The 26,182-nt window shown below is 35.6% G+C and overlaps 1 protein-coding gene across 1 annotated transcript; it reads right to left on the reverse strand.

The window, feature by feature from the left end:
* Positions 1-26,182, reverse strand: LOC123548781 (translocon-associated protein subunit alpha-like). Its single transcript, XM_045336318.2, has 8 exons — positions 25,994-26,182; positions 14,204-14,343; positions 13,038-13,131; positions 11,598-11,725; positions 10,979-11,110; positions 9,226-9,384; positions 8,383-8,488; positions 1-2,244 (listed from the first exon to the last, which is right to left on the reverse strand). Exons 1-8 carry the CDS (start codon positions 26,067-26,069, stop codon positions 2,168-2,170), a joined length of 912 nt encoding a protein of 303 aa, XP_045192253.2. The 5' UTR covers positions 26,070-26,182; the 3' UTR covers positions 1-2,167.

Consider the following 26,182-nt stretch of genomic DNA (forward strand, 5'->3'; position numbering starts at 1 on the left):
TAATTTCGGTTTCTTCTTTATTGAACTTTAAACATGATTTAAGAGAATGAAGACAAATGTTCTCATGTTGACAATGTATATAAAATACTTTACATAAAACTGTTGTTTATCCATCTATAAATGCATATATTAACATCTGTCAGCCTGCTGTATTGCACAATCTTCCACAAATAAATAACACACAGAATGTTTTTTAAACTTAACATTAACACACTATTAAAAGTATAAGACCTGTAATAGACTCGAAGTTAGGTTATGTTTCAGGCCAGTGATGCTGATGTCCCTTCACAACAACCCCTTAAGTAACCTCTACGTCTTATACACACCCAATACTTTATTAGATAATGATCTTGACAGATTGGCTAATATCATTTTTACAAATTTAGAAAAGCTAAAAATTATCGACCAGCGTAATCTCCTGAATTAATACCATCTTCCACAAAAGTCAAATGCAGATTTGTTGAAAAATCTACACAACCAGGACTTTTGATTGCACTGAATTTCTTTTTATAACCACAAAAATTCGAACATCTCCAAAAAAATTCGAACTGTAAGAAGGAAAAATACAGCTAGCACTAATTGTAAATATTCTATCAATACATCAGCTGATGGATACGGACAATATTCGATGGAAAATTATACAAGGGTTATGTAACAAGAGATCCATCAGAAGGAGGGAAACTTTAGGAAATAAATTATATTTTAAGTTCTACCGGAAACATCACTGAAATCGGTACTTTTTAAAAGCTATAACTCAATTCCTACTATCCATATTTATTGAGCAAAGTAAAGTGATATGCATGTCTGACTAGAGAACAAATATTACATGTATTAAATATATCTATACATCAAAAACTTTGGTATCGAACTCATAAAACCGTCACCAACTGTACATCTCGATCGTCAACAAAAGCATTTAGGCTGAAAAGATGGCAAATAGAACTTGGAAATGTCAAGACTTTTGCCAAAGGACAATTTGCATGTTTACACCGCTCTAAGCAATTTAATATTTCCAGTGAAAAACGATTAACACTGTATATTATGGCGTACCTCTGGTTTACCAGGATCAACTATACACGCAAGGTTTAACTGCGTAGAAAAAAAAAATTCACATGTGGAATGTAAATTTGAGGTCATTGAAAACAAGTATACGGCACATTCAAAATAAGAGCACCAAAGTTTTATCTCCGATTAGGCAGTTATTCATATTTAGCACGTCATGGATTTAAAAACTAACACTACTTTTATTCATCACTATCATTTGGTTTGTAAACTGCCATTTATTTAACATACACCATATATTCACTAATTAACGTTTTCACCTCATCCCCAATATTTCAAATTTTTTTATTTCTTTTTTAGTGTATTTAAATCACAATACCCGAACTGTGATAGGACTGTAACTGTTAACAGTTTGATTTGCATTTTCCACTTACTAAAAAAGTTTTAAAACAAATAAATTTGAGGACCTTAATAAATGGACCCCTTATGCAAAATGTGATGTCAAAGGGTTGTTAATGAGGGAATATATGGTAGTAGGCATCCGCTGTTAGCGTATTCTTATGCAAGCTTATAAAAAAATTCATACAAAATCTACGGAATTTGATTCCATTTCTTTTCTGACAACCTAAGTTCAAAAATCATTACACATACATTGTAAAACCACACCCTGCACTTTTTCACAATTGTAAAATATATCTACAACCGAAATATATTACTGAAAACTAATTATAAATGCACAGAGCTCAGCTGGAAGCTGTCGCAAGTTTGGAGCCGAAAATTTTTTCGTTTTATTTCCTGATGATTATGTACATACATGTACAATCTCCAGCACAATATCTTTTTTTAATGATAATTTGAGTAGAAAATATTATCTAAGAAACTCCTCAAAAGGAGACTTGAATCATATGTTGTTACTACAATTTAAAATATGTTTTAATGTCATTTTAATACGAAAGTGCTTTAAAGACCGATCATATTAGTTTTCAGTAATATATTTATTAATTTAAAAATATCACAAACTCATATATAGTTCTCTAGTCAGACAACAGAACAACATGCTTTCGTGTGAAAAGTTCTATTAAGTACTGTTTATCGGTGTAACTAGCATATATTCTAGACACTGGAAAACTTGTCACTTTCTCTTGAATTGTCTCCAGACAGAAGATTATTCTTCTCCGGAGCCACGTTTGCTTTTTCGTTTCCTTGGTGATCCACCCCTCGGTGATCCCTTTGGGGACTTGTCTGAAAAATAGAGAAAGTATACTTATTTCAAATTACTGCTTTTAATGCTTTATAGTTGTTTATTCAATGCAGTTAGCCATTTGGCTGCAGCTCTAGAAAGCATCACTGCAAAAATGCATGACAGGTAAAATATGCTTTCATAATTTTTCCCACCTCTGGATTGAGATATGCAACTGTTAAAGGACTTTTTTTCTGTACATAATGACAGGAAACTGGTTTTTATTAACATGTCGAATTACACTGGTTGGTAAAACTGCATCTGCTTCCCATAGAAAGATTCTTAACTAAAGACAGCCAAACTTGTAAGTTAGAGAATAAAGCCTGGCTCATCACAATTTTTGTTCAGTACTCCCTTTCTCAGGGGGAATTCATACTTTTGGTAATAAATAATCATTGCCAAGTTTTATGCCATAATCATACAGATAATTTAATAAACCAACACTTGTGCCCACTGTTTATGGTGTTGCATTTGTCTAAGATTGTTAAGAGCTAATAAGGCACAACTGGGCAATTTTAGATCTATTGCATTTTCGACAATGACCTGAACAAGTTTATAACAACATATTTTTAAACCAACTAAGAAAAGTTCTTTTAATTTACTGGCAAAGCACTGAGCACTCCATTCAAAATTCCCCTATCACCTTTTTAATTCAGAAATAACCTGCCTTGCTATTTTCATTAAAACTATCAAATATGGAAATTGCCCAAAGTGCTTCACGTACTTAACGAGAGATTTTACATCCATAGCACTCAAGAAAGCTCAGCAAACAAAACCAGAGAGAGACTAGACTAGAAAATAAAGCCTGGCTTATCAAATGTTTACTTCAGTACTCCCTTTCTCAGGGGGAATTCATACTTTTGGTAATTTTATGACATTATTATATGAATAATACAATAAACAAATACTTTGCACCTTTATGATGGAATTGTTTAAGATAATAAGGTACATGCCCAAAGAACATCTACACCACCTGTAAGTCTCAACAAGACTTCCAAGAGACTACAGCCTGGCTCATCATAAATATAGTTCAGTACTCCCTTTCTCTGGGGGAATTCATACTTTTGGTAATAAATAATCATTGCCAAGTTTTATGTCATAATCAAACAGGTTACATACATCAGAGCAATGCTTTGTTTTGGGCAACAATCTCAAGTCCACTTTTTATGGCGTTGCTACAATAGCAAAGGTCCAAGATTGTTTTGGTAAATATATTATAGGAAAGCATACAATCTGGAACTTTAAAATAGTATTTCTTTGATTGATTAAAATGAAAAGGAATTGACCAGCATGCCATTCAGTAGGTATATGGTAGTACCTTTCAAAAACCTCCCTGGTAAAAAATTTTGCCCCCCCCCTTTCAGCTGTCAAGACTTAAAACTTTGGTGGAAAAGACTAGCTGGGAAAAGCCTGGCTCATCACAGATCTTATTCAGAAATCCCTTTCTCAGGGGAAATTCATATTTGGTAAACATGATAATCATTGCCAAGGTTTATGTCAAGATTGATAATATAGTTCTTGAAACTTGAAACAGAAAGGAAAGAAAAGAAAAATATTCCTTTTACAAGGTAGCAACAAATTACCTTATATATCATTTATATCATCAAGGTTATATGGAGGTTAAGAATGGAGACACCCTGGTGCACCAAAGTAAAACCCTGGCTCATCAAAGATCTTATTCAGTAATCCCTTTCTCAAGGGGATTTCATATTTGGTAAACATGATAATCATTGCCAAGGTCTATGTGATGACTAGGTTCCTTGATACTTGGGGGATAAAAGCACTGCAGAGAAAAAGGCACCATTATATGACAGCTACAAAATTACCCTATATAACATTTAATGTTTTCACAAAGCTGTCAAGTGTTAAGTCAAATGGAGACAAAGAATGGAGGCCCAAAAAGTCTGAAGTAAAAGCCTGACTCATCAAAGATCTTACTCAGTAATCCCTTTCTCAAGGAGATTTCATATTTGGTAAACATGATAATCATTGCCAAGCTGTCAGGATAAGGTTTTAAAACTTAGGGCAATTGAAAATGCGTATCTTGACATCTGAGGTAAAACTTCCACTCCCAGAAAAATACAAGGTCATGAAATCTAGACTTGAAATTTTCACTTGCCTTTTGCTAGTATGTGAGCTAAAATTTGTACCTTCAAAATTACCCAATATACATCATGTATTGTTTAATTAGCATCAAGTCATGGAGGCTAAGAACTGAGGTCCCATGGAACTCACAGGTAAAATCCTGGCTCAGCGAAGTTTTTATTCAGTAATCCCTTTCTCAAGGGGATTTCATATTTGGTAAACATGATAATCATTGCCAAGGTTTATGTCTTTATTACAAGTTTCTTGAAACATGGAACAACAAGAGCTGTCGGAGGACAGCAACGCTCGACTATTTAACAGCCTTGTTGCTTGAATGAATAAGAAAGTCGAAAAAGGGGCATAATTTAGTAAAAAAGTAAAATAGGGTTATGGAACCTGCATAGTGCTTATCAGCTCATGACAGTGAACTAGTGTGTGAAGTTTCAATCCTTTCCCATTAGTGGATACTGAGATACCAGCTTACATCCAAAAACTTAACCAAAAATTTCTATGTTGAAAAAGGGGCATGATTTTGTAAAAAAGCAAAATAAAGTTATGGGACCTGCCTTGTGCAAGTCAGATCATGACAGTGAACAAGTGTGTGAAGTTTCAATCCATTCCCATTAGTGAGTACTGAGATACCAGCTTACATAAAAAACCTTAACCAAAAAATTCTAAGTCGAAAAAGGGGCATGATTTTGTAAAAAAGCAAAATAGAGTTATGGAACCTGTGCAATGTAAGTCAGTTTATCACAGTAAATAAGTGTGTGAAGTTTCAATCCATTCCCACAAGTGGTTACTGAGATACCAGCTTACATACAAAACCTTAACCAAAAATTTCTAAGTCAAAAAAGGGGCATAATTTTGTAAAAAAGCAAAACAGAGTTATGGAACCTGTGCAATGTAAGTCAGTTTATCACAGTGAATAAGTGTGTGAAGTTTCAATCCATTCCCACAAGTGGTTGCTGAGATACCAGCTTACATACAAAAACTTAACCAAATCGGGACGCGGACGCCGGCGCATGGGCGAGTCCAATAGCTCTACTATTCTATGAATAGTCGAGCTAAAAAATATAGCAAAGAAAAATGTAGAATTACACTAGGGATCACTTACTCTTTTCATGAAATGCGAATTTCCAAGACATATAGGAGGCCAAGAGCAAGAATTGAGACCCACTGGAAAATTCTGGCTCATCAAAGTTTTCATTCAGTAATCCCTTTCTCAAGGGGAATTCATATTTGGTAAACATGATAATCATTGCCAAAGTTCATGTCGGTAAATATATAGTGGAAAGCATACAATCTGGAACTTTAAAATGGTATTTCTTTGATTGATTAAAATGAAAAGAAATTGACCAGCATGCCATTCAGTAGGTACATGGTAGTACCTTTTCAAAAACTTCCCTGGTAAAAAATTTTGCCCACCCCAACCCCACCCCACCCCACACCTGTCAAGACTTTTAAAACTTTGGTGGAAAAGACTAGCTGGAAAAAGCCTGGCTCATCAAAGATCTTATTCAGAAATCCCTTTCTCAGGGGGAATTCATATTTGGTAAACATGATAATCATTGCCAAGGTTTATGTCAAGATTGATAACATAGTTCTTGAAACTTGAAACAAGAGGGCCAAGATGGCCCTAGGTCGCTCACCTGAGAAACACACCATTACACAAAATAACAGTGTAAACATGTTTGACCTAGTGATTTCATGGAAATAAATATTCTGATCAATTATCATTAAAACTGGAGCTGAAATCTTGAGTATAAGCGAGTATTTTCTTTGATTTGACCTAGTGATCTAGTATTTGACCCCACATGAAATTTGGTCAGAATAATAATTATTGCATTGATGAAATATAGGTCAAGTTCAAATATAGGTTATCTGGGATGAAGATCAAATGAAAAGTACAGCCTCTAACGCATACACAAGGTTTTTCTTTGATTTGACCTAGTGACCTAATTTTTGACCCTAGATGACCCTTTTTCCAAATCGGCCTAGATTTCATCAAGGATATCACTCTGACCAAAATTCATGAAGATTAGTTGAAAAATACAGCTTCTATCGCATATACAAGCTTTTTCTTTGATTTGACCTAGTGACCTAATTTTTGACCCTAGATGACCCTTTTTCCAAATCGGTCTAGATTTCATCAAGGATATCATTCTGACCAAAATTCATGAAGATTAGTTGAAAAAAAACAGCTTCTATTGCACATACAAGCTTTTTCTTTGATCACACCCAGTGACCTACTTTTTGACCCCAAATGACCCATATTCAAACTCGACCTAGATTTCATCAAGGCAATCATTCTGACCAAGATTCATGAAGATTAATTGAAAAATACAGCCTCTAGTGCATACACAAGGTTTTCCTTTGATTTGACCTAATGACCTACGTTTTGACCCCAGATGACCCCTTTTCGAACTCGGCCTAGATTTCATCAAGATAATCATTCAGACCAAAATTCATGAAGATTAATTGAAAAATACAGCCTCTATCGCATACACAAGGTTTTTCTTTGATTTGACCTAGTGACCTAGTTTTTGACCCCAGATGACCCCTTTTCAAACTCTGCCTAGATTTCATCAAGGTAATCATTCTGACCAAGTTTCATGAAGATCTGTTGAAAAATACAGCCTCTATTGCATACACAAGCTAAATGTTGACAGACAGACAGACGACAGACAGACGACAGACGCCGGACATCGAGCGATCAGAAAAACTCACCTGAGCATTGCTCAGGTGAGCTAACAAAAAGGAAAGAAAAGAAAAATATTCCTTTTACAAGGCAGCAACAAATTACCTTATATATCATTTATATCATTAAGGTTATATGGAGGTTAAGAATGGAGACACCCTGGTGCACCAAAGTAAAACCCTGGCTCATCAAAGATTTTATTCAGTAATCCCTTTCTCAAGGGGATTTCATATTTGGTAAACATGATAATCATTGCCAAGGTTCATGTAATGACTACAATGTTATTAGGAGAAAAAAGTACTGCCAAAAATTTTGTACCATTTTATTGTAGCACCAAATTTAACACTTCCATTGTAATGAAACTGTCTAATGGCAAGTCAAATAGAAGCCAAAATTTGAGGCCCCTGGAACACCTAGTGTAGAGACTGGCTCAACAAAGTTTTTATTCAGTTATCCCTTTCTCAGGGGGAATTCATACTTTTGGTAATACATAATCATTGCCAAGGTCTCTCATGATAAGAAGGTTCTTAAAACTTGAAGTAAATGTGTGTCTCTATTTACTGTCACTGTACACTTATAAGTTAACTGCTGACAATGCAATATCAATATTACAATGCAGTGCTCCAGTCTGGGATTGATATAGACAGGGCCCCCAGCTAGGGGTAGGTATATGTGGGGGAATCTTGCCAAACTAGAGATGCTTTTGAGAAAAGCGCATGTCTCCCACAACTGCATCATCATCTAAATAATAAGTCAGTCTTTATATACTGTTTACTGAATCCACATGTGCATGCCCTTTCTTGACACCAAAAGGACCCCTATACTACTAGTAGTATAGGGGTCGGTTTGGAGGTAAAACTACGCAAGAAATCTGAGTGATTTTGGTAATTCAAGGGCCATAATTCCGAAGTGCCTAGGCCGATTTGGCTAGTTATCGAACTTGGCCGAGCAATTATTGGCAGACACATTTTGTTGAAGTTTGTTGAAGATCGGATGAGAAATGTTCGACTTATGCGGACAAGCTTTGTGACAGACAGACAGACTGGAGTAAATCAATATGTCTCCCATACCACTGTGTGGTGGGAGACATAATGAAATGTATACCCTAGAGATGGCCTTTGGTGCATTTTCTAACTGGAAATACTGTGCTTCATTTTTTAAATGTCACCTATTACCATGTCCACTGAATTTATGTCTGGCTCATCACATTTTTTGCTCAGTATCCCTTTCTCAAGGGGAATTCATACTTTTGGTAATAAAATAATCATTGCCAAACTTGTTGTGTTACTTCATCATAATTAGTTTCGCAAACGCACTATGTTGGTTTTCTCATGGTGCGGCTCAATTATGAACTTACTCATTCCTTGCAGAGTTTCCTGTGGGAGCCAGCTGTAATCCACATCTGTCTTCGTTGTTCCCATCTCCACCTTTGGGGCTGCTTTGCCCTTTCCCAAGCGCTTTTTCTGAAATATTAAAAAGAATAATGAGACTACATCTTGACTACAAGATAGTCCTTAGGACAAAATTCTTACATGTTCAACTGACCATTAAAGCCTCATAATGCCTTTGTTTAAAATGTGGCTACCACATTTTCTGTTATGAACATAAAATACATCAATTTCTTGTTAAATTCTATTTCTTATTACTACTTTCTTTAACATCCGTCAAAGGTTTGAATATTGCTGAATATACTAGAATGTTTCATTAAATCTATTGTTTTTATTACCTCCCTTTATGGCTCTAACAATAACAGTTCATATACAATACTAAAAGTAGTGCTTTTGTAACCATGTAAGAACACATAACATCTATTTGGAAAGCTGATTCATCTATAAAAATTTAAAGCCCTATGGACCTTTAACTATTGCATACATATACTGTTCAGAACAACTGCTAAAAAATCTTTGCCTGTAAAAAAAGTCACTAGACTGCAGATCAAGTTCATCATTATAAGGAGTAACGAAAAGAATTTGAAAGCCAAGTATAGTGGAGAACTTAACTGCATTTCTTTATCTAAATATAAAATCTACTACAAATGGTGGTGGTTGCAGCGGCATCATATACAGTGATGGTTCCAATACACATCACTCAAGAGCAAACACCAAAATTTCCCTGTCAAGAACATACTGAAAATGTCGGACCATAACTATAGTACTGGTATTTACATATATAACTGGTGCAAATAATTTCATGTACTTACTCCGAATGATGTAAGAAGCTGTTGAGCTCCGACAAGTGCCAGAACAAGGATAGCAACAAGGAAGACGTACAAGAAGAATGTTTCACCATCCAAACCCTCATCTGGTTCAACAACGTTTATTGTTTCATTGAAAACAGCATTCTGGAACTCGTTACCTTCCTGCAATAATTGACAAACTGAGAAATTTTCATTTACAATTACAGAATACATGTTCAATAGAAGCCTCAAGGCTGTTTGACATAACAATCCTCATTTCAAAAAACTTCCAACAATATATTACTGATAAAGCTATTTATGCATAAGAAACATAAACAGTACCTCGTTTGCAATTTAAAAACTTCATAAAAATTTTTTAAGAACAATACATGTAATCCAGAACATAAAATTGGGTTTGGAGACCCGACAATGGAAGTGCGTGTCTTAAGATTTCAATTCAGCAGTTTCAGTGAAAATGAATTGTGTGAGACACCTATGCCAAACCATATATTTTATGACTTGATTCAAACACATCTCAAATGTAATCTTGCAAGTTTCAAGAGGGTTTAACATGCCCAACACATGCAACCGCTGGCAATAACTTGCAATTGTGGACTTTCAAATTCTTCTAAAGGGCATAATATTTCATCAAACACAAAAGCCTCGATTTTATGTTACAATTCAGCAGTTTCAGTGAAAATGAACTGTGCGAGACACCTATGCCAAGCCATATATTTTATGACTTGATTCAAACACATCTCAAATGTAATCTTGCAAGTTTCAAGAGGGTTTAACATGCCCAACACATGCAACCGCTGGCAATAACTTGCATTTGTGGACTTCCGAATTCTTCTACAGGGCATTCATCAAACACAAAAGCCTCGATTTTATGTTACAATTCAGCAGTTTCAGTGAAAATGAATTGTGTGAGACACCTATGCCAAGCCATATATTTTATGACTTGATTCAAACACATCTCAAATGTAATCTTGCAAGTTTCAAGAGGGTTTAACATGCCCAACACATGCAACCGCTGGCAATAACTTGCAATTGTGGACTTCCAAATTCTTCTAAAGGGCATAATACTTCATCAAACACAAAAGCCTTGATATGATAGTTATTTAAATGAAACATGGTACAAGGAAGTACTAACATTTTTTTAAGAAATAAAGAGTGCTGAACCTTTATAATGAAAATTCTAAATTAATGATTTTATCATTCTATAAGAATATTAGGTACAAATGAGACAAAGGACAAAATAGAAGAGTTGCCATTTCAGTTTTTAATGAGAAATGAAAACAAACAGGACCTCCACAGTTAAATGAAATTCATTTTACACTGCTATGGCATTAGATTTTGCTTGCGCCAAATTTGGTTCATTAATTTAATTGAAATACATGAATTCTATCCACTCTTTTACAAATCTGTCTCGTTTTTGTCCCAGTAGCAACAAGAGCTGTCACTAATGGTGACAAATGCCCCGGCAGCGCCTTGACCTTTGACCTGGTGACCCCAAAGTCAGTAGGGGTCGTGTACTCAATAAGTACTATCAGCATGTGAAGTCTGAAGGTCCTGGGTGCAGTGGTTCGTGAATAAAGTGCCTTCATGCAAAAAGTTAACGTTGTGAAGAACGAACGAACTAACGAACGGACAGTTGAAAACTAATATGCCTCCCTTTGGGGGCATAAAAATGGGAGAGTCAAACCTGAACAAAGGACAATTTGTAGCTTAAATCATAAAGAAATGCACATATATATATATATATATAAATACATACGGAATCTTTGTAGTTGAGCAGGATGCAGAGACCAAATGGACGAGAGTTGAATGCCTCACTAGGGGTGAAACCATACTCAAATGAAGCCTCCTTGTTGGGTTCAACAACCTGGTTCACTGTAAGGGCTGTAAACTGGTTAACAGAAACTTCATTTTAATAAGAGGTAATATCCTCAGTCATATAAATTATTAAGTCAGATAAATATTTGTTTCTGTGCAAATGAAATAAAGTTTCATTACAACAAGATATACCAATCCCTGCTTTCTTAACCCTTCTCATGCTGGACACGATTGAACCTGCCTTCGCGACCAGTGAAGATTATGATCAGCCTGCACATCCATGCAGTCTGATCAACATCTGCACTGCTCACCATTCATTTTTTTTGTATGCACCCCATTTAACAGTTAATGGTAGTGTCCAAACTGAAAGATGGACAAGTTCATTACAGAAATTTAGCAGGGTAAGGGTTAATGAAATCCTTTGTTGAAAAACAGTTATTCACCATCTAAACTTATGTTTCATTGCATTATGCACTATATTAATTTTCATTTAACATTTCACCAGCACACACTGAATAAAGACGTAAATATCTTAAGCTAAGAATCAAGAAAGAACATACATTCTGTATGTAGAAGGAGTAATCCTGTGGGTATCTGAAGGATGTTTCAAGACTTTTCACTTCAAAGTCTTTCTCTCCTTTGTTCTTGAATCCAACCATAAACCTCACTACCTGACCAGACGGAAGATCTGAAGAAATCAACACTCAAATTAAGCATATTCCATCAACATCAGAAGCCATATAACTCTTGCAAATTTTTTTATTTCTAGTCTGTTAAAAAAAAGGCTAGAGATTCCATTGGAAAACTAGAAATGTGCCCATGGGACACAGATGCCCCCACTACATGCTAATGCTGTCAAAAAAACTTATTTCTCTTCGTAATGACTGTAGGTAAAATATTTTCGGAGCTACGCGCGACAAAACATTAAAATGACAATTTTTTCCTAGGTCAGGGGCCATAACTCCAATACTGAATGAATCCGGACGCGAAACCCCAGGTGCACAACTGCACATGCTGAACAACATTCCTGTAAACTTTGGTGACTCTAGGTCAAATACTTTTGGAGCTATGGGCGCCACAACATTAAAATGACCAATTTTTAACCAAGTCCGGGGCCATAACTCCTACACGACTGAATGAATCCGGACGCGAAACACCAGGTGCACAACTGCACATACTGACCAACAATCCTGTAAACTTTGGCGACTCTAGGTCAAATACTTTTGGAGCTACGCGCGACACAACATTAAAATGACCAATTTTTAACTAAGTCAGGGGCCATAACTCCTCCACGACTGAATTAATCCGGACGTGAAACCCCAGGTGCACAACTGCACATGCTGACCAACATTCCTGAAAGTTTTGTGACTCTACGTCAAATACTTTTGGAGCTAGGCGCGACACATAAAAATGACCATTTTTTTTACAAAGTCAGGGGCCATAACTCCTACACGACTGAATGAATCTGTACCCGAAACCCCAGGTGCACAACTAGATATGCTGACCAACATTCCTGTAAAGTTTTGTGAGTCTACGTCAAATACTTTTGGAGCTAGGCTCGACACATTCTTGGACGGACGGACAAGGGCAAATCTGTATGCCGCCCCCAAAGTAGGGGCATAAAAATGCAGTCAGTGTGAAGACAAGTTTTAGGGATCACTGCCAATCAACCTGAAAATCCCAAACTACTACTGCCCATCCCTTACTCAATCTTACTTTTCTTAACTGATGTCAGGGATTTTTTTTTACAAGGAGGGGAAGAGGCCCAGGCCTGTGATTTGGGGAAAAATAGCTCGGGATATTTGGACAAAGGGGAATAAAAAACCGAATGTAAAGTCATTTTTTGGGGGGAAACTGCATGATTTAAAAGAAATTTTCTGACGGAAAGGGGCCTATTAAAGGCCCCTATTACAGAAGGAAAAAAAAACAAACTTGGATGTCATCAATTATAATATATATATATATATACTTATACAAAATGTACAATCAAGATAGTTTACCATTAGTGTTAACAGGTTTGGTAAAGAGGATAGTAACATCAGAATCCTCCGAAGGTTTTAACTGCGTATCCTCCTCCTCTTCCTCTTCTTCACCCTAAACAGGAGAAAAATGTAATCACAAATTATAAGAGCATTTCAGAAGGAATTGTACACATCCCTCCCCATCCCCACTAAAACAAGAGCACCGCCTTGCGGGTGCTGATGCTCATCTGATTTTTTTTGTATAATAGAAATATTGTCCTACCCATGATTTTCTAAGTCTAAAAAGGGCCATCATTCTTGCAAAAAGCAGGATAGAGTTATGTTTCTTGATGTACAGTGTCCACTTATGATGGTGAAAAACTGTTGCAAGTTTTAAAGCAATAGCTTTGATAGTTTATGAGAAAAGTTGACTTAAACATAATACTCAACCAAGAAAATGATTTTCTAAGTCCAAAAGGGGCAATAATTATTGCAAAAAGCAGGATGGAGTTATGTTGCTTGCTGTACAGGGTCAGCTTATGATGGTGAACAAGTGTTGCAAGTTTCAAAGCAATAGCTTTGATAGCTTAAGAGAAAAAGTTGACCTAACAGAAAACTTAACCAAGAAATCTGATATTTTCTAAGTCCAAAAGGGGCCATAAATCTTGCAAAAAGCAGGATGGAGTTACGTTTCTTGCTGTACAGGGTCAGCTTCTGATGGTGAACAAGTGTTGCAAGTTTTAAAGCAATAGCTTTGATAGTTTAGGATAAAAGCTGACCTAAACATAAAACTTAACCAAGAAAACTGATTTTCTAAGTCCAAAAGGGGCAATAATTCTTGCAAAAAGCAAGATGGAGTTATGTTTCTTGATGTACAGGGTCAGCCTATGATGGTGAACAAGTATTCCAAGTTTCAAAGCAATAGCTTTGATAGTTTACGAGAAAAGCTGACCTAAACATAAAACTTAACCAGGCAACGCCGACAACCGCTCAAGTGATGACAATAACTCATCATTTTTTTTCAAAAAATCAGATGAGCTAAAAAGAAGGTTTTTAGTGAAGTGACTGCATCTACAAATGATTTCCATTAACTGTTCTATTTCAGTGGAAGACTGATCATAATATTTGTTTCTATAACAAAAGTTGTTTCGTAAGCCGGTTAGTGTTAATTAGTGTCTTCAGTGTCAATGTTAAGGTTATCTTACCTGTTCAGTTTCAGTGACAGCCTGATCACCTTCTTCCTGTCCACCTTCATCTGTCTCAACTGTAGCTTCATCATCATCCTCACCATCTACTTCTCCTTCCATAGCATCATCAGCTCTTGCAACAAAACTGCTTCCAGGGCCTGCAAATTATGAAATAATAATGACAAACTGAATTATTGTGAAATCGTTTAATCTCATGGGGATATAAATTTGCCAATTTGTGCCTTTGAAGGAAATTTTACATCTAACTTGGGATCAAATTTCATGGAATAACTAGTCCCCCCATAAATGAAAAATAAGATTTCACAGTAGAAGCTTTATTTAATGTCGACAAGACATTAACATTTGAATGCAGGTTCAACATGCTTTTGAATCAACAGAACAAATGTACTTTAATAACATAAGCTGCATCTTAACAAATTTCACCAGGGTAACCAGGTATTCCGAACCAACTTTTCACCCCTTACCAAGTATTTCTAGGAATCTTTCATATATTCACTTGCCCAATGGGCAACTGAGTATGAGTTTTTGCCTGCCCGCACTTCACTTTTATCTCCCCAGGGCAATAGGGCCTGGGTCCAGGTATATTAGGGCAAATCACGGCATTTAACACTTAGTTCTCAATGCGGCCACGTACGCATAATTGGTCCCGGGATATGCGTGTTTAATGAAGCTCGAGTCCCCATACGCAAGTTTCTGCAGTGGGGCGCAAACTTTACCTCCGTAATTAATTGTTTACAAACACCTGCGAATACACAAGGTTTGACTCTGAGCAATATTAGTGGGCGGAATTACTCGCTCGTCATTGACTGCCGCGTATATAACCAATCAGCATTGCCTGTTTGCATTACACTGCGAGACAAGACAGCATGTGTATTACTTACAAAATTACACACAATTGTCTGCGTGTTTGCAAAGGTGACCATCGCTGATTGAAAACCAATAGTTTATAAAGTGTTTGAAGTAATTTCGATTCAATTGTTCTCTCACGTACTTATTACGTGGCAGAATTAAAGAACATTTTAGAAAAAGTTAAAATTATAATTCTTCCAGTAATTATGATGCTGCTGATGTGGTCTTACCGTGATTATAATATTTCTCTGCAAAATTTCAATTAGTTTCAAATTTTGTCACAATGCCGGGTCAGCAAACATTGTTTGGTATAGGAGTAAAAAGAAATAAAAACAATGCAAGTGAATCCTCAGACTCTGAGATCGATAGTGACATGCAACAAGAGCTGTCACAGGAAACAGCGCGCTTGACTATTTCAATGCTGGATAGTGAAACTGGGCACATCTGAGAAAACTGGAGCTGTCACTGGAGTGTTTAATGACTCCAATGGTGGATGAAGATAATTTGCACAACAGCTCGAGTCTGTGTCAAAAATATTAAGTAATAATAAGAGAGGCAGAGCTCCAGATAAGGGCCGTATATTCGTAATTAATACGAATTTAAAATCTTGTCAGTATCAGTACGAATTTATTTTCAAATGTGGTCGTATCAGTACGACATGTAAACAGTATTACGAATTTCAAAGGAAGTTCAAGCCTTATTGCATGTCAGCACGGAGTTGCGCATTTAGTGGGGCGTAAAAAAAAATTGTTTGTTTCCGGTGACCCGACCTACCTTATTTTTTTACCGTCGACCCTAAACTTTTTTAGCGGTAAAATCGGGCCGCATATTTTTGCAAATAAGTATATTATTATTTTTATAGCTCTTTGCACGAATGGACTACTCCACCGATCGGGCGAGTGGTTTTTTCGTGGTAACTTTACCAAATTGAGAAATTACATCAGGCAAAATTACCTGGATTGACTGGAATTTACCTGCGAATCGTAAAAATATCAAAACGTTGTGCTGGTAATTTTCCATTCCACAAGCACGTGCGCCCTATCGTTATATCTAATTTACATCGTGGTTACTTTTGACACAAAAAACGTGCATAGTGCATTCATTTTTTAATATAATCACTTCAAATTTTCAACACCACTTGAGAACTAATACAGTTTGAGTTCTATAACAATTTTAATAATATATCGACAGGAATGTAGGCAAAATTCTTTAAAAACGATCAAATTTTCATATAATGTTTTGTAAAATTTCTAACAGCGCGATCTTGATTATTTACTTCTTTCTTAAAGTAAATAAACGGTACATACTATAGTAATAAAATTCAGACTTTTGACCAGAATGTACAAAAAACACAATTAAAAAATCTTAAATAATGAAAAAGCGGCAGCAATTTAAATACATGGAGTAAAACGATTTTTGGCAAACAGATTTCTGTTAGCACAGCAGAATAGGTTACGTAGGGCTGTCATTGATTGGGTCTTAGGCGTATCGGCGATACCGATATATCAGAAGACAAATATCGACGATACATCGATTTATTGATTATTAAGTTAGATTAACGATCTATTTGTTCATATGCATACTATATACCTTCCTGTAAATGCTATCTGTAGTTTTATTGCCTACTTTCCATATTTCTGTTTGATTGTGTTGTATTTGTATTTATAAAATAAAAGAAATACATAAAAATTAATAACATCTTTCATTTTTATTTTGCCTTCACTCCTTTTTTTTGCATTTATCCAAATTTACAATTTTGTGAACTTTAGTTGTTTTTTAGGGTCTGAGTGTTTATTTGGATAGTTTTTTCTCTCTGTAAAATATCGATTTTTGAAAATGGGAATCGATAATCGATCGACAAAAAAATATCGTTGATACATCAATATCGTTTCTATCGATGACAGCCCTAAGGTTACGTGACCTCGTGAACGTAAATAGAAATGTGGTTTTAAAATAAAGCAGTATGATGTTGTTGCTGATTTTAGTAAATTTTAAATTATTCATTGTACATGTATTTTTTGACACAACACTTTGTTAGATATTCTTTTCAAACAATAATGTAAAATTCCTCGAGGGCAAATAGGTCACATAGGTAGGCTATCCGCTATCATCATTCACGGTTGGACACATTTACATGTCAGTTTATTCGGGATATTGCACATTCGCTTTTAAAAAAAGATAAAGAAAAAAACTTTTTTATTGATTTCTTCTCAACAATTTAAGGAATCGAAAAAGTACGATTAGACAGTGATGTGTCACATGGCGCGAAAACATGACGTAATGCCATGACAATCTCGGGCAACTATACCGTTTTGATCTCCACTTCAGATGCCATAATAACCGACACACTTCTTTTAGCTCTTTGAGGGGGTGTTAATTGATGATGAAAACAAGGCTAATTACTTAGTTTATCATCAGAATAATTACCGATAATTGTTAATTTTTTTTTTTCACTTTCAACACGGGTCGACGTCGGGTGGATGATGATTATTGTGTCTATATTTTGGGACACTTTACAAAATAATTATTTTTCGGGATAACAGATTGCTAGTCTTCCATTTTTAATTATTTAAGAAATAAGCCCTGTTTCTTTGAGTTAATTGAAGTTATGACGTTTGGAGGTCCACTAAAGTCTGAGCAGGTCTACTAGATTTCAGCAGTTGGTGGACCTGCTGAAAAAAGTTAAGGTTGAGGCCTGCAGAGGCTTGAAAAGACAGGTTTTAGATGGGATTTATAGTAGTAGTAAGACGTTGAACAACCACTTGCAGCTTTAATAATTCACAATTTGGGCATACCAGTCAAAATTTCATTGTCTGGCATTTCCAGTTAATCCAGAATTTTAGATTGGGGTAGGGGCTGATGGTATTAATCTCAATGCAGATCAAAGATGCAAATCATATTCCTGGCCAGTGTGCTTTTACTTGGTTTTAGTTTGAAATATAAATGTTGGTTGTTGAATAATATTCAATATTAAAATTATATTATTTAAAGAGAGAATCCACAGCAAGATTTCATTGTAGGGTTAACGCACGTTTTTTTGTGTAACAACATCTGCAGAATCCCAAGGGATTGGTTGGTGCACGAGCCCGTAGGGCGAGTGCACCAACATAGCCCGAGGGATTCTGCAGATGTTGTTTCACGAAACAAACGTGCGTTATCGCAATTCTTGCATAAAACACAACTTAAGTGCTGGAAATATCGAAAAAACAAGACTATCCAGCTGACATTAGCCGATCGAAGTCGGCCGTTTCAGGTTGTTATGGACACATGTTTTATTTATGCATTTCCAGGGCATACAGAAACAGTGCGTATTTTATACATGTCGAACGGACATTCTTGTTGTGGTAATTTCTTTTATATTAAATATATGTAAAATAAGCATGACTTCCCCTTTTTCCGATATATCGGTAGGAACTTTAGCTTTAGAGGCTCGGAATTATGAGAAAAGGGCATAACCCTACACAGCATCCTGTCTTTACACAATTTGCAGGTGAGGTGCCGACAGAACACAATTCTGCTTGGTTTAAATTAATAGTCTGCCCCTTACGCTTTTTAAATGTAAATATTATCGTTTAATAGAAACTGGTATCAATACCTATATTCTTCATGTCGTTAAGAATGAAATCTCTAGGCCTATAACTAGAAAATTTTGCTTTGCACCCCACCCCATCGCGATCAAAGTTTGATAAACACAAAAATTTGAATTTTTCCAACATCGATATAATCAACTTAGATTGGATTTATAAACTCAAACATGGTTGGTGAGATCTACAAATAAATTGAAAAATATATAATAAATACCTTCTGTTCATCAAATGTTCATTAACTGTGGAAAAATCCTTCAAACTTTACGCTTCGTCAATGTTTATGCTTTACATTACACACCATCACTGTATCAGTAGACTGCATAGATGTGTAAAGTAGACACAAACATTTTTTAAAAGTTTTAGTGTAAGATTTAAAGTTAGCATGTCAACTTTCTCGACTCAAATTAATTTGGAAAACGAAATTGTATTTTTGTAAATTGTTGTTTGCCTATCATTTTCAGGGATTAAATCGCGGCGTGTAAACTTACTTTGAGTCTAATACGCGTAATAATACAATAATAAGGAACGTCAATTCAGTCGCGTATTAAGAGAGGTAGCGCTTATTACAAGTTAAAGTAAAGTTAGGTTGAAAAATGATATTTTTAATAAATATGCAGATGAAAAGATTTCATAAATCTCGGACCTTTCGACTTCGGCCAAAATTGATTCGGGATCCATAATTTGCTTACGTTGGACCCACAACAGCATATTCAAAACGTTCACCAACAACGCGTGCTCACGAGAATCTCCTTGTTTGTACACGTTTTTTCCCTGTTTGTGCATGCCCAAAATCAGCAAAAAACAAAGGTTTTATGCAAGAATCAAGTTTCACGTTTAATTAAATATAAACCATGTTCTCCGCAAGTAACTGCCAACTTCTCCACATGAATAGCGGCGGAGAATGAAAGATATAGGACACAACGATCCTAAGACCACTTGATCCGTAGATCGACTGCTCTACCTTGAGCTAACCGGGTGGGCTTATAAATCTGGAAATGAAAAAACAACAACAACAAAACGCAAACATGTAAAGCAAATATTTTTTTCATAATATTTAGATACACAATCAAACGGCATTTTATATTGCTAAAACATCATCAAAGTCATTGTACATCTGGGTGTAAATCAAACATAACAATAGGATGCATGTTAATAAGGTTTATAATCTCCCTGTTTGAAACTACGGTAGTGTTACATGCAGGTTTAAAAAAAAAAAAAAAAAAAAAAAATGCCTACCTACCTACCCTATTTTTTTTGGCCATGTCACTGGAAACAAACAACTTTTTTTTTTAGGCCTGGTCTGGAACCCAATATATCTTTCCGGTACATTATTTAATTAGCGAAAAGCAATAGACTGGTTTACCACTTTATTGCATTATTTTGCTTCTTTTTTCCCAATGTACCAATCCAGTCAAAATAAAATGGCAGCACACAGTTGTGACAGTGCGAGAGGCAGGTCGAAAAAGAAATTAGAAATTCAAAAGAACACACTGCTTACATATGTTTCTTCATCGGCAACAGAAATAAACATTGAAAAAGACATTATTAGTCCGATTGTTGATGAGCTTGTGGTTGCTGCTACAAAACCTGCTAACAAGAGCACCGCCAAGCAGAGCAATATACGGAAGGGTTACATCAGAGGATGGGTGCAAAATTTAAAGAACTTGACTGTTGAAGCCCGAAAGACAGGTACAACAAAGGGAAGAAATTCAATTTTTTTTTCTAAATCCACAAAAAGTCCTTACCATATACAGGTATGTCAAAATACACCTAAAAATTGGAGGTACCATCCATGTTGTACCACAGAAAAGTGGTCTCGGATTTTCCCTACGGCCAATAATAAATTTCTTTTCAAAATAAGCTATTTATAGTAACATTTAAAAGGGAAGTAATTCAAAAAAAATTTATTGTAAGAACAAACAAGAGGGCCAAGATGGCCCTAAGTCGCTCACCTGATAAAAACACCATAACAGTGTTAACATGTTTGACATAGTGATTTCATGGAAACAAATATTCTGACCAATTTTCATTAAGTTTGGATCAAAAATGTGGTCTCTTAAGTGTAAACAAGCATTTTCTTCAATTTGACCTAATGACCTAGTTTTTGAGCTAAGATGACCTATATTCAAATTTGACCTAGATTTGATCAAGGCAATCATTCTGACTAAATTTCATCAACCTCGATTAAAATATACAGCCTCTATCGCATACAAAACGTTTTTCTTTGATTTGACCTAGTTTTCAACCCCAGATGATCCATTTTCAAAACTGGTCTAGATTTCATCAAGGCTTTCATTCTGACAAAATTTCATGAAGATCAGTTGAAAAATACAGCCTCTATCGCATGCACAAGGGTTTTCTTTGATTTGACCTAGTGACCTAGTTTTTAACCCCAGATAACCCACTTTCAAACTTGGCCTAGATTTCATCAAGGTAATCATTCTGACCAATATTCATGAAGATAAAATGAAAAATACAGCCTCTATCGCATACACAAGGTTTTTCCTTGATTTGACCTAGTGACCTAGTTTTTGACCCCGGGTGACCCATTTTCAAACTCGGCCTAGATTTCATCAAGGTAATTAATCTGACAAAATTTCATGAAGGTCAATTGAAAAATACAGCCTCTATCGCATACACAAGGTTTTTCCTTGATTTGACCTAGTGACCTAGTTTTTGAACCCATTTTCAAACTCGGCCTAGATTTCATCAAGGCAAATATTCTGACCAATATTCATGAAGATCAACTGAAAAATACAGCCTCTATCACATACACAAGGTTTTTCTTTGATTTGACCTAGTGACCTAGTTTTTGACCCAAGATGACCCATTTTCGAACTCGGCCTAGATTTCATCAAGGTTATCATTCTGACCAATATTCATGAAGATTAATTGAAAAATACAGCCTCTATCGCATACACAAGGTTTTTCTTTGATTTGACCTAGTGACCTAGTTTTTGACCCGAGATGACCCATTTTCGAACTCGGCCTAGATTTCATCAAGGTTATCATTCTGACCAATTTTCATGAAGATCAGTTGAAAAATACAGCCTCTATCGCATACACAAGCTAAATGTTGACGGACAGACAGACGACAGACGACAGACAGACGCCGGACATCGAGCGATCAGAAAAACTCACCTGAGCATTGCTCAGGTGAGCTAAAAAGGGATCTGCCAAATAAAAACAAGAGCACTTCAATGCAGAGCAATATACACAAAGTAGAGTCATATACGACCTTTGACCCCTAAGTGTGACCTTGACCTTGAAGCGAGTCATCCGAAACATGCGCTCTGCACGTCGTCTCAGTGTGGTGAACATTTGTGCCAAGTTTCTTTGAAATCCTTTGAACAGTTCAAGAGTTACAGAGCGGACACGAAATTGCTAACGGACGGACGGACACCGGGGGTATAACATAATACGTCCCTGCGGGCATATAAAAAGCACAATGGGTCAAAGTTGCAGCCAAAGATGCTTGACGAATGGAAACAGCAGTTTAATATGACACATTTTTAGCCAAAGTATGATATAAGAGTCTTACTAATTTTATTTCAAAAGTAAGTAAAGTGGTATCAATACTAAACAATTTCCTTTTTACTACCTTTTGTCTGTTATCTGGTAGTACCGTTACTAATTTCACAAAACATCAGGTAGTACCATAACTAATTGCACAAAACCTTATCTGGAGCTCTGAGAGAGGTGAAGATAAAGGGTATCAAAACACTATATAAGTATAATTCTAATTCTAAGCAAAAAGGGGGCATAATTCATAAAATATTGGTGCAAGAGTTATGCACCTTGAATCATATGATGTGGGTGATGATGTGGAACAATTACTTCAAGTTTGAATCAATGCATTGTATAATAACTGAAATAGAGTGAAAATGCACCATAATTAACCTTAAATTCCAAGTAAAAGGGGGCATAATTCATGAAACATTGGTGCCAGAGTTATCGACCTTGTGTCATATGATGTGGAACAACTACTTTAAGTTTGAATCAAATCTATTCAGTAATAACTGAGATAGAGTGAAAGTGTATCAAAACTTTAACCTGAAATTCTAAGTAAAAAGGGGGGGAGGGGGAGGATAATTTATGAAATATTGGTACAAGAGTTATGGCCTTTGTGTCATATGATGTGAGTGATGATGCTGAACAACTATTTTAAGTTTGAATCAAATCCATTTAGTATATGAGATATAGTGAAAGTGCCTCAAAACTTTAACCTTTTTGATTTGGGTTTTACGGCGCATCAACACAGTATAGGTTAAATGGCGCCAAACAGGACTACAAATTTTGGTTCCACATCTCATTTACATCGAAATAAAAACATGAGGTATGGAATCAAAATCAAAACTTTAAGTAGAAGGGGGATAATTCATTAAATATTGGTACCAGAGTTATGGACCTTGTTTCACATAATGTGGGAGATGATGTGGAACAACTACTTTCAGTTTGAATCAAATCCATTTAGAAATAACTGAGATAGAGTGAAAGTGCATCAAAACTTTAACTCGAGATTCTAAGTAAAAAGGGGGATAATAATGAAATATTGGTGTGTGAGTTATGGCCCTTGTGCCATATGATGTGGGTGATGTGGGAGGAATAACTATCTTAAGTTTAAAGCAAATCCATCAAGTAATTACAGAGATAAGGAGAAAAAAGAGAAAGTAAAAAAAACTTTAACCAAGTTGGGGATGCGGAAAGAGGCCGACGCCGGGGTGAGTAGGATAGCTCTCCATATACTTCATATAGTAGAGCTAAAAATGAGATGAAATGTTCTGTGCATTATTGTATTCCAGAAAAGAGCAAATGTTTTTTAAATCATGCAATATTGCTAATAAATAATAGTGTCTTACATTTCACCTATTCTGTCTTTACCTTTTAAGCTAACCAGAGCATTGTTTAGGTGATGCATTGTGACCACTAAATTTGTTACTTGTTTGTACAAGAGGTCAAAGTTTTGACGAAACGCTTATGTCTATCAGTCGGTCTGCTTAGGACTCACTGCAACTTAAAATTGATAGCGAGAACCCTGGAATTTATGACATTGAATCCAGTTATTATTTGCTGAAAAATACACTTCTTGTTTCATAGGACAGGCCTTTTTTATGCTGATTTTAGGGCCGAAATTCGGCCCCATTCCCCAATCTAAAAAGTATACTTTTTTCCCCACCTTGGCCAAAAATTCCCCATGCAAAAAAAAAATGAAATTAGTTTTGATTTTCAGTCCTGATTTTAACAATTTTTCAGCAAATATATTCCTCCAAACAATGATTTCGCGACGTAAATTTCCCCTCCAAAAAGGGACCTGGTACCCTTCCTCAAATTTACAAAAAAAGGGCTGTAGGAAACTTCCAGAATTTAAACTGGTCAGTCTGACACGGGTAGCAAAAAAAAACCCTCCGAAAAACAATGTTGTGGGAACACTGTCAAAGTCAACAAAAATGGCTAAGACTCAAAGTACACAATAATATTCATGAACTATGAATGAACTTTAACTCGAAAACAAAGTGTCAACCTACAGGTAAAAACTTCATTTACACAACTTTTGTTTCATTCAACAGTCAAACTGTTAGCGTACAGATCTTCAATCTTTAAAAAGCAAGCTTACTTGTTTTAACACCCGTTTTAGAAATTTAAACTTTATCATTCCATCTTCAAGAACACAATATCGTACGAACTCCTTTCCCCCCACCCCGCACAATCAGATACTGGAATGCCTTGCAGGGTTTACCCTTGGAAATTTTGATAGGGGGTCATAATGACCCCTTCATGTTTGACTTTGGGGGTCATTTTCAGTTTCAAGGGGTCATTTTTGTAACTTGCTAAAAAAAAACAAAAACAAATAGATAATGATCAAAAATAAAAAACCCAAGAGAAAATCCTGTATTAAAATGTGTTACATTACACAAAGTTTTTTCACACTACTATTATTCAACTTGTCTTTTATAACTTCGACTTTTTTCACATTTTTCTTAAAATCGGACTACAGTGTCAACCATCTGCGTGTCTGCTGATTAAGTGTTGTTGAGAAAATTTTCGCAGCCCGATACGAGTGATAATAGATCTACAAGGCCGGCATTTCATCTTGCCATTTAATGTTTGTAGATTTCGTTTCGGTTTCATTTAAAATTGAGGACGAGGCAGTGACAGGGCTTTCCTCCTGTGTAGAAGACAAAAAACATGTCATCTTTTGTTAGTGAGGCATTTTTGTTGAATGGTTTACCATATAAAGAGACACAGAGGTTTATCTGAGAATTAAGTGTAGAACACAGTCTACCTTACTATTTCGTACCTACGCACGAATCTGTACTTATGCCGTTATTTTGACCAGTAATCATGTTGTGCCACTAATGACGCGTTCAGATCTATTTATTTTGAGGGTCATTTTGAAAATCAGTGCTAAAACGTACAAAATTGTGCGTCAAGGAAAACCCTGGCCTTGCTTATAACATCAATGACAGTGTGAACCTTCAGTGCTTCACATCTGACCTCGACTTGTATATGTACTAATGTCATCTTACTGTTTTTATTTTTAACCAAGCTGTATATATAACTGCTCTTACTCTCTTAACACATGTATGTCATGTATATCTACAGGGATACTCCCAACAATCAATTTCTAATCATAACTGGGAGGTAACATAACATAGCAACATGTTTTTAACAACTGCCCCGACCTTCCAGTTCTGATCAGAAATTGACTGTTGGGAGTATTCCCGGCAAATTTTGGAATGTGTCACTTTATGTACCAGACACTTTAATGTACCAGCACTTTATGTACCACTTTGGACACCTTATGTACCACATATATGATATATAGTAGATGATCATTTTTGTTTTGATTTGATGAAAATGTTTTATTTTATGTTACTTGAAATGTTTTTTTTACTAAATTAAATGTTAATTAATAAGGACAAGGTAATTTATATGCACATAGGAATGTTAACAACATTCTATGGACTTAAGCTGATTAAATCAAAGTTGTTTTCACAGGTAATTATCACATATTGACAGTGCTACACAATGAGATACAATTACTATATAATATATAGGTGGTACACTAAGTGTCAAAGTGGTACATAAAGTGTCTGGTACATAAAATGACTGGTACATAAGGTGTCGCACCCCAAATGTTGCCATTTTTTTACGATCAAATAATTTTTGTAGCATATAAACAGAAATTAATTAACAATACCAACTCTGATAATGAGTTAGTTTTCTTCCACGCAAGTTTGAAGAGAAATACAAACAACTGCACCTTGTCAAAGCGCTCGCAAATATTTCCTAAAATAATTTGCCACGTCAAAGGTTTTAGAGCTGTTGACCGAAGTAAGAAATCACTCACCATTCCCAAATATCATCAACGTTGTTGGTAAAACCAACAATAGGAATAGAATTAACTTTCCTAGAAACGTATTCATCTCTGATGTAGCAAAATACTTCTTAATTTGTCTGATTAAAACTGATAAACTACCAATACAATTTACGCCGGTAAGTTCAACCCCTTTACAGACCGGAAATAAATTTTCGACAG

Source organism: Mercenaria mercenaria, chromosome 6 (genome assembly GCF_021730395.1).
Source record: "Mercenaria mercenaria strain notata chromosome 6, MADL_Memer_1, whole genome shotgun sequence".
NCBI classification, from domain to species: Eukaryota; Metazoa; Mollusca; class Bivalvia; order Venerida; family Veneridae; genus Mercenaria; species Mercenaria mercenaria.

Coding starts and splice junctions, on each gene's coding strand:
- LOC123548781 (XM_045336318.2), bottom strand. CDS start 26,069: ATGAATACGTTTCTAGGAAAGTTAATTCTATTCCTATTGTTGGTTTTA. Junction 13,132..14,203: donor CTGTCACTGAAACTGAACAG/GTAAGATAACCT, acceptor TCTCCTGTTTAG/GGTGAAGAAGAGGAAGAGGA. Junction 2,245..8,382: donor GGAAACTCTGCAAGGAATGA/GTAAGTTCATAA, acceptor TCTATTTTTCAG/ACAAGTCCCCAAAGGGATCA.